The sequence below is a fragment of the Pelodiscus sinensis genome, chromosome 9, assembly GCF_049634645.1.
Source record: "Pelodiscus sinensis isolate JC-2024 chromosome 9, ASM4963464v1, whole genome shotgun sequence".
Taxonomy (NCBI): domain Eukaryota; kingdom Metazoa; phylum Chordata; order Testudines; family Trionychidae; genus Pelodiscus; species Pelodiscus sinensis.
In genome coordinates, this window is record NC_134719.1 from 39,608,171 (window position 1) to 39,621,536 (window position 13,366).

The following is a 13,366-nucleotide window of genomic DNA, read 5'->3' on the forward strand; positions in this document are numbered from 1 at the left end:
ATCTATAAAGGTGTTTCCTGTTTTTCACCAGTTAAGTTGTATCAAGATCAGAATAAAAGGCACACACACACACACAAAAGAACCCGTTCTGTGGTCGAGTGTGTGTGTGTGTGTGTCTCTCTCTCTCTCTCTCTCTCGGAATCCCTGTTATACTAAAAAATAACAAAATATTTTTAAAAAACCCCAATTGTTCTTAAGAAAATGAAATAAATTAATGTCAGGAGACAAATATGGAAGTAAAGTGGATAGTAGTAAGGGACAATGAAAGTAACAGCTACAACTTTTATTAAAAGTCAGATTCCTTGTCAGCTTTGTTCTCCCTTGATTATCTTTTTGCTCTTTCAAAGAACACTGAAGATTTAAACATTCAGTTGGTTACGGTAATACAACAATCAAGATTTCCCAGGGTGATTTTCATAAGAGTGGGAATATGTTGTTTTATGAGCAAGAAGTCCCTCCCTAGTTAACAAGGAAAATGACTATTGCCAGGATAAATAAGCTCATGTTTCCTTCAAGGTAGGTTCCCCCAGCATTGGATAAAGTAACGACTATTCTTTAGAGACATGCATGCAAAGTCTATAGCGTGGATTGGTTTTAGGGCAGATTAGGGACTAGTGCAAACTTCCAGAATTACCACCAATTTTTTATTCAGGCACCTGCTCTGCCAGGGGTAGTACTGGAGAGTGAGTCCTGCAGTTTTCTTCCTAATGGCATAGAAAACAAGACCATGCCGTGCTCCTAAATAGTAGGAACCCGTTGCCAACTTATCACAGCAGAGGTAAGCTGCGCACCACCATAACGCAGATAGGGGAAGGGAGTCAGCCCTTGAGCTACTCTACCCATTCTGTGCAGCCATGTGACAGCTGCCACCTGTCTACTGCATATGTAGATTTAACACTGAAAGTCTACTTCCTTCCTAAAAGATAATCAGACCTTCCCTTTCAGCAACAGGCAGGTGTTGTGAGAAAGTTCTCATGGGGAGGATTTTCACATAGCTAAGGTCATGGGCTGTGTTCCCTGTGGGCATGCGTATACAACAATTAATGTCCACATTTTAAGAATGGTGCTGCTTAACTCATGCTTAACTATTAGAGCAGACATTTCTATCACTACGAGAATTTCAACTATGGAGCAAAATGTGGAATTTCCAAGTTAGGAAAAAACAGACCCATGCTAGCTTTGACAGAGCCAGTACACTAAAAAGAGCAACATTGCCACAGTTGTGGGGGCCGAGGAATGAGTGGGTCACCTTGAGTACATACCCTGGATTTCAGACAGGACTGCATTTGGGTTGGCTACCCTGTCTCACTGCCTGTGCAGAAACAGCTACACTATTTTTAGCACACTGACTCAATCAAAGCCAACATGGGTATGTCTACCTGACTTGGAAACTACACCTCTCGGTCCATTGAAGACATATCCTGTGTCATGAAAGCCTGCTCAGAGCTAAAGCCTATGCAATATCTATGACGGTACAGCTATGCTGTTGCTGGCAACTGCTGAAGAGGACTACTCTTTTTGGTGTAAGATTGGAAATAAGGATGCTTTGGAGGATAGGGTCATAATTCAAAATGATCTGGACAAACTGGAGAAATGGTCTGAGGTAAACAGGATAAAGTTTAATAAGGACAAATGCAAAGTACTCCACTTAGGGAGGAACAATCATTTTCTCACATACAGACCAGGAAGTGGCTGTCTAGGAAGAAGTACTATAGAAAAGGATTTAGGGATCATAATGGACCACAATCTAAATCTGAGTCAATAGTGTGACATTTGCAAAAAAGGCAAACATGATTCTGGGATGCATTAATGAGAGTGCTGCAAGCAAGACACGAGACGTCATCCTTCTGTTCTATACTGCACTGATTAGGCCTCAATTGGTGTATTGTGTCCAATTCTGGGCACCAAGTTGCAAGAAAGAGGTGGAGAAATTGGAGAAGGTCCAGAGAAATGCAACAAAAATGATTAAAGGTCTAGAAAATATGAGCTATGAGGGAAGACTGAGGGGATACAATAGCAGTTTTTAAGTACCTAAAGGGGTGTTACAAGGGGGGAAAATTTGTTCTCCTTGACCTCTAATGATAGCACAAGAAACGATGGGCAAGCGGCTCCATGGGAGCAGATATGTGTAGGCAGCCAGCTTAAAAGCCCGGTTCCCATGTGTAGCAGGTCCTGCTTGTCCCCTCCCTCACCCTCCATGCTCCATGACAGAGGCAGCAGTGCAGATGTGGGGGCAGGCAGCTTCACAGGATCTGGTGCTCGAAGGGAACCATCTTAAAAGCTGGCTCCCAACAGGCACCAGTTCCCACCTTCTCTTCCCCCTCCCCCTGCTACCTCGGATACAGAGGCAGCAAGTGGGGGAGAGTGCATATAATAGACAGGATTAACCAATAAGCCCAGGCTTATCTCTGTTTGAAAAAAAAAAAGAAAAAGAAAAAAGAGGAAGTGCTCCCTTCTTTTGGCTAAAAGGGACTATGTCCATCTCAAATGAAAGTGCCCTGGACATGCCTCTAATTGCTTGTTTACACCTTGCTCCTCCAACTGGCCCCTATGCTCACAGAGCCACACTGACTCTTCACAGGAGGCCTACACACCAGTCGCAGGACAGAGGCAACAAGTTTTTGGGGGCAGAGTTGTGTTAGGACCGAGCCCACTGTCAATGTTCCTCATTAGCAAGAGTAACAGCAGATAGTTGCAGGTGGATAATGTACTTATGATTAGTGACAGTACATGTTTGTCTAGCATTTTTCCCGTATGAAAAGCACAGAGTTTTCTGGACATCTATGAAAGGTGTCCAGTAAGCCTAGTATTTGCTTGCTGGACACCATTAGAAGATCATCAATACTGCCTTAACTTTGTAAGAAGCAGAGAAACCAGACCTACCATAGTTACATGGCTTGAGAACTGTTTATAGTGGATATTAACTTATCCCATGATTGAATTAAGGAGTTCATGTGAGTTTCCCCATCAACCAGGACCCATTTTCCAGATATATATAAAATGAAAATACTCTAGTTTCTTTACTTCCTTTGAAACTATACAGTTTCCAGCTGTAGATTCTTTGATCAGGGGGCTGGAATAGGGAAAGAAGTGAGGAGGGGAACATGAGGAAGGTTCTACAAGACAGGCACTATAGATGATGGCATACATTTAAAAATATTGAAGAAAATAGGTCTTTGTTTTTCTAAACTTTTGTGGGTCATGCAATAGGCTAATTTCTAAATTTCAGGATATATGGTTCTCAAACCTGAACTCCCCCCGACAGAACAACAACAAAAATCAAAGATCTCTTAGCAATTTGGAGGCATGGAGGGTGATTAAAGAGGTGAGGGTCAAGTCCACAGGGAAAGAACGTGTCTGATGATGAATTTTTATATCACTTTTAATCTGATGATTTGGGATAATACACACAACTATGTACGTACCCATTTTATTTCCAGTGACAGTATATTTCTCCAGGGGATAACAACTTCACCTTACAAGAGCACTGCCCGTAGAAGCAGTAAGCTGACAGGGCAAAAACTATCATTCATACACAATGCTTTACATATGAAATACCCAGAAAATACCACCTAGTTTTGTTCATGGGGAAGAGAAACAAGAATTGTCACCCATTTAGTCACATGCACGTCAACACAAACAGGCATTTTGCCTTTCAAATTTCAAGTTACATAATGATAAATGCATGGAACACTCTGAAAAGGAAATGCTAACACAATCTAAGAACTGGCCAGAATGTACATTTATCTTCCTTAAAGTTAAGATTGCGTCATGCAGCCCTTCCAAAATTTCAGAGACTGCTGAGTCTAATATTATCAGTTGTAGAACAGTATGTATAAGAGTTACCTGTAAACCACAGCAGCCCACTGCATTCATTATGGAAGCATTATGAATAACCCTGTATGGAATCCCCAGCTTTACTGCACGCAGAACAAGATCACTGTGTGTTGTGGCCCTGTGGTGAAGAAGGAATGGATTAGATGGACAAAATACTGTAACAGAGCATAACCATCAACACAGCTTTTTCTGAAAGAAAAATTAAAATGCATCATGAGTAAAGCTATGCAGTATGCCAAGAGGGCAGTGGTAATAAGACTGACTTTACTGTAACAATGAGTAGCAAAAGAGCTAAAAAGCAAAGAGTCACATGAATTTTACAGCTCTCCGCTGCTTTCTCAAAGTTAAAACTACAACAGTAGCATATTTATTACTTTTTAAAGTATCTTCTAGTAGCAACTTAAAAAAGAAAGTTCCATGTGTCCTTTGTCTTTTGCAGGTGTCTGCTGGACATCTGTTGAATAGCAAATGTCAGCATTGCTTAGCACAGTGAATAGCTTGGGCATAAATCCAGTATTCCTATAATTACTGTGAAACTTAGAGCCTGTGAAAATATGTTACAAAGACAGCACTACATAGCATATAGAACATATTTTAAAGATTTACACATTTTGCATACATGTATATAAAGTAGATATACATTAACCTGAAAAACCCACGCTTCGCTTCTAAAACTATTCTTTTTTATATATTTAAGTACTGAAGTCTACAAGACTAAGAGCAACATTCAAATTCACTCCAGAAGTAAATAGGGGCAATCCTCAATTAAACTTACCACAAACTAAGTTTGGCTCAATATGCCTGAGTGTCAATATATACTCCCTGCATCTTTGCGCTTGGACAAAACTCTCAGTCAGGTTTAGGGATGCGAGTAGTATACTACCCGGTAAGTCTAGGCTTATTGGGTTAGTTGAGTTGACTACTCAACTAAACACATCTCCTCCCCGCGCCTCTGTATCACAGGCAGCAAAGATGGGGGGGGGGGGGGAGAAACAGGAGCTGGTGCAAGCTGGCTTAAAAGCTAGCTCCCCATAGCATTGTGTCTGCGGTGTCGCTTGTCCCCCACTGCAGCCAGCCAAGCAGCAGCGCAGGGAACACAGGCTGCTCTGGCAGCAGTCCCTGTCCAGGGGAGAGGAGGAGACAGCTCTCTCCAGGGACACCGCCCCCCCCGTGGACATGGGCTGCTGAACCCAGAGCGAGCTGTGACTGAACAGAACTTGCTCAGTCCTGGCTCGTGCCAGGTCCGGGACCTACCCTCACAGCAGCTCTCCATTTTAAATGTAGTTGCTCTTACTATATTTAAAATGCAGAGCTGCAGCAGAAGTAGGTCTGGGACCTCGCATGAGCTGGGACTGAGCAACTCCAGTTTAGTCCCAGCTCACAACAGGTACAGGACCACGGTGGCTCTGTATTTTAAATGTAACAAGAACCAGCCTGGCTCTTACTACATTTAAAATGCAGAGATGCAGCGGGAGTAAGTCCCAAATCCAGTGTGAGCCAGGACCGAGCACCTTCCCTCATCAACTAATCATGTAGTCGATACAAGTTATATCGACTACACAATTAGCCTGTCTCTTAATATCTTTATTTGGGTTAATGGGAGCTTTGCCCAGATGAAGATTGCAACTACTATAAGCATCAGAAGCTCAAATAGACCCCAGATAGTCTTATTTTTGGATTGTAACGCTTTATTTTAAATTAATTATTTTATATGGTATACATGCTTGTTAAGATGTTTAAGAAATATTGCACTCACCACATTACAAGTGAAATGTGGTAATGCATTCATTTAAATAAGAATGCTGTCAAATCTGAACAATGGTTTCACCCGGACTCCTTTTCTCCTAAGGTACCTCAGTCACTGCTACTGACTCCATAGGGAAAGTAGTAGTATCTGGCTGAAACTCAGTAATTAAATAGGAGGGCTGTTTTAGCTCTGACATCCTCTGTAGTTCAAGCCTAATTCCCACAGACTTTCCTCAGTCCCTGGCCTGACCACTTCCCAACATTAATGTATTTGTTACATTACTACTTGCACAGCTCGGTGCTGTGGATATTGACACAAATGTGGCAGCAGCTGGCGAGGGTGGGAGGAAGAGTCCGTTTTTAAAAATACGATAAAGTCTCATTTATCTCTACTGCAGACTTTCTAGAAGAATCTGAATTACGGGCAGTCAGGAAGTGCTGCTACAAATAGACTGTTACCTCAGACAACAGCAGTAAGGTAATCTAGGCTTTGAACAGCTCCCTCATTAACTACAAAACTCTCTCCTATGCTTACTCCTCTTCCATGAGAAAAGGAGACACATCTGCACTGAGCAAGTGGGAGGGCTGGCTCTTCAGCCTTGTCTCCTTTTCTCCAGATCCATGGCATAAGGGCTCTGGAGACGGTGTGTATCTGCTAATAGTGAACAGGGAAACAGCTGGCATTATTTACTGCAATCTGCTCTAATCAGCATCTCCTCCCAGTGGGCCTCTGTGCAAGGGTAGCAGCACAGCTGCAGTATGTTCACATAATGGGGACACAGCCAGTTACAGCAGGGAGTCTGAAAGAGTCAGTCCCGTGCCCTTGTCTATGCCGCCACTGGGCTAGCACCAGTAGCACATTTGCAGGCTGTAGCAGTGATGGAACCACTTTCATAAAGTGGATGGAAGTGGGCATTTATTTCAGTCATGACACAATGCTAAAAGTTTTCTGTTTTACATTTACTCATTCTACCACTATTGCAGTCACAACAGCAAATACATCAGTGGTGAGGGATAAGAACTTAAAAATTCCATCGTAACTGTCCTTCGTGTAGATGCCTTTGAATCAGCAGAATGGGACATCTCTTACCTGTGGGGCTGAAAGCCCACTCACGCCTCTGTGCACTCACTAAACCTCTCTTTGAGGACAGGATTACCTGAAAACTCAGGTCAACTTGTGGAATTTCCTAGCTCTGTTACCCTCACACAGAGTCTTCCACAAGATAGGACAATTCTGCCCTTGGTTAATAGGAGCAACCAGCCAATCACCTCATAGACCCACCCCCTTAGGAAGCAAGTGTATGTAAAGCAATTAGGTAGAAAGAGACATCTGAAATTGGGTACATTAAATTTCAGAATATTGTTCTTCAGTAAATTGCCTTCAATACTCTTGAGACTCCAAACACTGACTGACTTAAGTACACTCCATGGACTGTTTCAGGCTGCTAACTGGTAAATCTGTCACAAGCTTTATTAATTTTATATCTACTGCTAAAAATAATCCATATTTCCCTCAGATTAAGCATCAAAATTCACATATTATAGTCTGAACGAGTTAGCAAGAGAACTTTAGTTTCCCTTCTTGTTTGCAACTTTTCCTCCATCTCAAACTGATTTGGCCCCAGTTTAGATGGCCACTCCAGAGGGAAAAGTTTCTAAAAGGAACATGAATAAACTTCTGAATCTGAGCACCTAAATTAAACTGTTAAATCCATAGTGAGGCACTTAAGTGGCCTGCTCTCAGAGATGCTGTGCACTGGCAGCTCATATTGATAGCACAAGTTCAGGGTGCTCAATCTATCTGAACAGCAAGACACTTTCATTGGGGTGGGGAGACTACCTTTAGATAACCAACACTGAAAATGCTATATAATATACTGCCCAATGCTCTAGAACAACATCACCACCAATTAACCAAATGATCCTTGCATGGAAACCCTCACATCCCCCTGTATGGAGACCCACTGAAGTCAATGGGACTCTACCCAGACACTGCCCACACAGATCTGATTTCAGAATTGGGGCCTAAAAGCAACGTAGGCAATATAAATAAAAACTTTAGAAAACTATTTATACTTCTTCCAAGACAAAGTACTATGCTATAATAAAAGCATATGTTTCTAATCATTAAAACATTGGAATACTCATCTGCAGAAGCAGGCCAGCTGACTCCACACAACCTCCAATTACATTTTGATGGGCACAGATGATACATTAAACTTATTTCTCAGTCACAGCAAGAGGCTATTGGTACTTTAGCTTTAACTTGAACCTTGATTTTAATGGCAAATGGACATTGTAAGTATAATTATGTGAAGATTTCTAAATATCCAGCATCAACTATACCTACATAATTTAATAAAAAAATATTCCCAGGTTTTGTATGTACATAAGTGACTCCTCTCCTTTATAACCTCCCATCTACTCAACACCCTTCTCAGCAAACTGTGCTCAGTGATTTAATTTTTCCTGTGCCCCTTCAAGCTATGATACAAGTCTTGGATCACCAGCTGGAGACAAAGAGCTCTTCTGTATGGCTTGACATTACAGATTGATGATGGTTGATTAGATAAGCAGAAAGACATCCTTCTGGTGATAGAAAAAAAAGCTATAGCTTCCAGAAGGAATAGCAAACAGAAATAGGAAACTTAATAAACCAAACTGAAAGGACATTTACAATGACCCAGACATCCAAAAATCTAGAATAGTTAAAACCATAAGCATGTGCAACTAACAGCCAGCATTCAACTAAAAAGCAACAGAAAATACCAACCACGATTAAAATATAATCAAGAGATGCACCATATTTTGTAATAGCCTAGAATAACTTCTGCTAAACTGATAAAATCTAAAACAATAGTTTTTTTTAATACCGACAGCTTCGATAATGGCAATTAGTTTTATAGCAATCGCTTGACTATTGAAGGGAAAATATATAAATCTATGCGAGAGCCCATGTTCCTATCTGATAAGGATGCTTTGCAAACTGGATGTGAGATCTTCAAAACAAGACTGATAATAAAGTTTGAACTGTTTATTTGCATTTGTATTAAATTCAAATCTAGCTAGATGTGTACAAAAATGAACAGGAGACACTCTTCCGTTGATGAAAATGGAATATTTCTTTTTACCAGTATGAAAATATAGATACTGTTGTATCACACAGTGCGTGTCTCAGGGAAGAGTGATAGAGGTGCATGTGTGTAGGACATAGTGGGGGGGAAAGATTCAGGGCTGAGGCAGTCCTGTTTGATTACCCTGCCCCGTGCTGCTCCTGTTCCCAGTCAAATGAGAGCTATAGGAGCAGTGACAACAGACATAGAAAGGGAACTAGGAGTGCAGGGGGGGAGGGTATTACAGCACCCCAGGCTCCTGGCCCTATGTGCCAGGGTCCTAGCTGCTGGCCCCATACCACCAAAGCTTTGCTCTAGGGATGTGATCAGATAACCAGTTACATGGTAAACATCACCCTTAACAGCTGCCTCAGCTCCAAGTAGGGTGGGAGTCAGCAGCCTCACATGGAAAAGGGGAGGTCTGCAGCTCCCTTCTGCCCCACTGGAGACTGACAACTCCCAGCCCACAAGCCCATGTGGGATGGAAACCGGCAGCACCTCCCCGCTCGCTGCCTCTTCTGGCCCCACATGAGGCTGCCAACTCCCAGCCTCTGTGGGACAGGAGCTGACAGCCCAGCGCAGAGTCAGAAGCAGCCAGGCTAGAGCAGCCCCTGCCATGGCGAGCTGGGATGGTCCCCTACCCTGTTTAATCAGTTATCTAATTCAATGGAATTTTACATTCTACTTTGCTCCTGGTCTCAGCTCTGGGCATGAAGAAGGACCAGGTTAAGGCAGATGGGTCAGAGTCCCAACCCCAGCCAGCCACTTTTTTATGCATGCAGTGCACCAGCTTATTTTCACCTGTGGTGCTCCCATTCGTTAAGGGCTAGAAGCAGCCAGATGAATAAAATGTTGCCTTTTCTTACCCAAATGGATCACCAACTACAAGAAAAGCAACATCACAAAGATCAGCATCTTTTAACATATTATCTGCTTCTTGCTCCACGGTTTCTCTGTCAGCCAGAATCAGTTCTCTCCCATAGAACTCCTCCTAGAAAGTGAAGAAAAACATCAAAATGAGACAGCGGATGACTTCCATTTGTCTCAGTTTGTTTTCTGCAGTATCCAACCAGATATTGACATTCACTAAACCTATGCTATGATTAATTTCTTTAATATGTTGTAATTAACCAATCTTTAGCTCATTCTTCATTAGTATTTCCAGAGAAAGGAGACTCCAACAGCTGATGCTTGTTTTTTTTGCACTTTAGATTCACCCTCTAATTCTGGTTCTTCCCACTGAATACCTTTCCATAACTGCTGATAACACATTTTGCCTATGCTCGTCATTGGACAGTCAACTTAGTCACTTACATCCCTACTCTACATCAGAGACAGCAGCGCAGGGTGGCAGACGGCTCCCCTGCATGCTCTTCATTTAAAACTTGAACGAGCCTGCCAGTCCGAGTTTTAAATGCAAAGCATGTCAGGTTTGTTGCGGTTAACCAGGATGGAGATGGCTGATTCTAAACATTGTGGTAGAAATACAATGAGTTGTCTTATTTTAGATCAACAGTAAAGCACTTGAAAAGAAGAGTCATGCTGGGACCCTATATGCCAGATTGCAACACACAAAGCAGGGAGTTAGGTCCAGTACAAGAGACAACATTGCATGGCACAAATACGGGGCCGTTTTAGCAATCCATTGCAGGCCAGAGTCCTTTTTTGATTCCCTATATTGTTACTCATATGTGATTGCCCTCTAAACCATTTAGCAACCAATTTCCAGGTGTCATCTACTTTGAATGTCTTAACATCCATTCAGCCATGTCCTAAGGTTACTTTTTTCATTTTAAGAACTGGCTATCTATTCCTGTTTTTTGGTTTCCTATCACTGATCCAGTTTCAAAGATCAAAGATCAGAGAAGGTCTCTCTCACCCTAGGAATATTAGGTGTTTCATGAAAAGCTTTTTGAAAGACTAATAATAGCTATATTGTTTTGTTCCTTTTTTTTTCTTTTGGTAATTAAACATGTAGAGCTACCTGGGGAATTTCTTTTGATGGAAAATGTAGATTCTGCAAAAATCAAACTTTTCCACACAAAATTTCAATTTTGCCTAAGTTTTCCACCAAATATTTTGTTTCTGTTAAACCTAAATCAACAAACTGAAACATTATGTTTTAAATAGTTTAAAGTGGAATTGACATCTGCCTACAGTGCAGTTGTGCCTCACAGGAGCAATAGTTCAAGTGTTTTACACCATCATATTTGTCCTACGGAGTGCACTCTATACTACATCTTCCATGATGTACGGCGATCATAGGTACATACCATTTAACATTCAGCAGACCAAAACCAAGATTTTGTACACACGGTGCATTAATCCACACAGCAAACGTACAGAGTTTAGCATGCACTAGAATTTTGTGTACTAACTGGCCTGTGTGGATCCTGCTTCTGGGCACTAAAAGTTTTTTTAGTGCATGTTAATGTAGTCCCATTTGAAATACTACTATATTAATGTGCAGTAGGGATCTTTTAGTGCAGTGTTTTTCAAAGTATGGGCTGTGACCCAGTACTGGGTCCCAGGCATAGGTCGCTTTGCTGCAGGATGACCACACTGCACCCCAGAAGTGGTCAGCAACAGGTCCAGCTCTTCGGAGGACCATGGTAGGGAGCATTCCAGGGATGAAAGTGCTGCCCCTGCCCCAGCACCAGCTCTCCACTCCCTTTAGCTAGCTTCTAGCCAATGAGTGCTGGCAGGGAGAAAGGGGAGGAGTGTATGCTGGTGAGAACAGCAGGCAGATTGCTTGCACACCTCTGCCTAGAGACTGAACCTGTTGCTGACCAATTCAGGGATACAGCATGATCTGTGGTGCAAGGACAAGCAGGAAACCTGCCTTAGCACCCCTGCAGCACTGCTAATTGGGAGCCATTGGCAGTAACCTTGCACCCCAATTACCTGCCACAGTCCTGAGTCCCCTTCTTCATTGCTTGCCCATCCCCACCCTGTACCTCTCATTCTAGTCAAAAGATATAATTATGCTGGATTGCGGGCATCAACAATTTTCTTCCACTGTGTAATGCGGAAGAAAAAGTTTGAAAACCATTTTTTAGTGTGCACCAGCAAGGGTTATTGTGTGCCATACAAGCACACAATAGAATTTATACTCCTCTGCTATAAAAGCAGCTCCTTAAAAAATGCAGGTAAACAACAAAATGTTAAGCATTGCTAAAACCTGACTTTTTAAAACATTCTGTTCCATGAAGAAAAACCCTGATATTTAGACTCTGTCCCAATTTGGGATGAAAACAAATGTTGACGTATCGAAATTTCCTGTGGATTAACAAGCAAGAGAGACTTGTTCATATCCAGCACATGTTGGTTTTTCAGGACTCTATTTACACTCCCAAACGTGTTTTAATGTTCTTCCGAGCTGCATTATTGTTTTTCCTAGTAATGTTACTGAGCCACAGTTCCCTGGATCTCTCTGTGTCTGAAACAGCCAGAGAAAGGACTTTCAGCTCAGTGAACCTACCAGTACTTCCTTCCCTACGGTGAGGATGGATGTGTAGGCCTCCAGGTACACTCTGCGGCAATGCTTTACCACCTCCAGTCCTCTCACGGTAATGTCTTTGGCATCCCCCAGCCCCAGACCAACCAGATAGAGCATCCTAGCCCCACGAGCCGGGTCCAGAGCGAGACCTGCCAGGGGACGGAAACAGGCATCAGAGAGGCTCAGCCCGTCAGAGACGCTCCCCCTGCAGCGCTCTGGCTGGGCGGGCGCTGCCAGACCTCGGGCCCTCCCCCCAGGGGGACACCGGACAGGGCAGCGCGATGTCCCTGGGGACCTCGGGCACAAGCCCCCCCCCCCCCGGCTCGCAGGTCTGCGCTGCAAGGTTTCCGTGTCCAGAGCCGCCGCCAGGCTGCCACAGCGGCGCGCGGAGGCCACCCTGGGAGCGCGCTGCGCCCGACTCGCTCCGCTCGGGCGGGGGGGGGGGGTCTGCGGCCCCACTAGCCAGGAACCTGTTCGCGGCGGCCCCTTCCCGCAGGGCTCGCGGCTCCCAGCCGTAAAGCCCGCCTCGCTTTGCGGCGCTTTACGACGGCAAAGGAGGCGTAGGGCAGGGCTTAGAGACAGTTGCCCGATGCGGCTGGATGAGCCGGTTTATGGGGACGCGGCTCAGCATGGCCTCCTGGGCGTCTGGGCGGGCGCTGAGCGTCCCCACGCTCCCCCTCGCCAATGGCTTACGCATCCCCGTGCTGGGGCTGGGTAAGTGCCCCGCCTCGCACCGCTGGGCTTGGGGGTCGCCGCTCTGCCCCGGCCGCACGTCAGCCCCCCTGCTAGCGCCCTGTGCCCGGCCCCTCCTCCCCTTCCCTGCCACCCCTCCCCCCACACACCAATTCCCGTGTTACTGCTCTGCCGCTGCCCTAGCCCGCCCTTCCCCTCGCCACATCACCCCCAGTGCCACTGCCCTGCCCCCGTGCCACTGCCCTGCACCAACAGTCCCAACATCACAGCAGCCTATCGCTACCTTGAACCAGCTGTTTTCTAGTAACAACATAATTTCGAGCCTGCTGTCCAGTGCTCATGCCCCTACTCTGCCCTTTCCTGCTCTGTACCACACACCAGCCCATTGTTGCAGCTTGGTTGTTTTCTGTGTGAGGCTTCAAAAAGTCGTAAGGTGAAGTATCTTAAGCCTTGTTGAAATACACACCCTCCCCTATTC

The 13,366-nt window shown here is 44.2% G+C and overlaps 2 protein-coding genes across 3 annotated transcripts in view; one reads left to right on the forward strand and one right to left on the reverse strand.

Moving 5' to 3' along the window:
• The window catches only part of DPH5 (diphthamide biosynthesis 5), a 36,962-nt gene extending 23,973 nt beyond the window's left edge, over positions 1 to 12,989 (reverse strand). Inside the window, exons 1-4 of one of the 2 annotated variants that reach the window (XM_075936620.1) lie at positions 12,889 to 12,989; positions 12,178 to 12,344; positions 9,563 to 9,687; positions 3,847 to 3,955 (exon numbers count right to left, since the gene is read on the reverse strand). In XM_075936620.1, the coding sequence (XP_075792735.1) occupies positions 3,847 to 3,955; positions 9,563 to 9,687; positions 12,178 to 12,344; positions 12,889 to 12,892 (405 nt within the window). In that variant the 5' untranslated portion in view covers positions 12,893 to 12,989. Of the gene's footprint in view, positions 1 to 3,846; positions 3,956 to 9,562; positions 9,688 to 12,177; positions 12,345 to 12,665; positions 12,799 to 12,888 lie in introns of those variants that run through there. The other variant, XM_075936621.1, reaches the window with a different exon arrangement.
• LOC102450245 (putative oxidoreductase ZK1290.5) overlaps positions 12,778 to 13,366 on the forward strand; it is a 107,193-nt gene continuing 106,604 nt past the window's right edge. The window contains 1 exon segment of the mRNA XM_075936618.1: positions 12,778 to 12,909. Coding sequence (XP_075792733.1) covers positions 12,795 to 12,909 — 115 coding nt within the window. The 5' untranslated portion in view covers positions 12,778 to 12,794.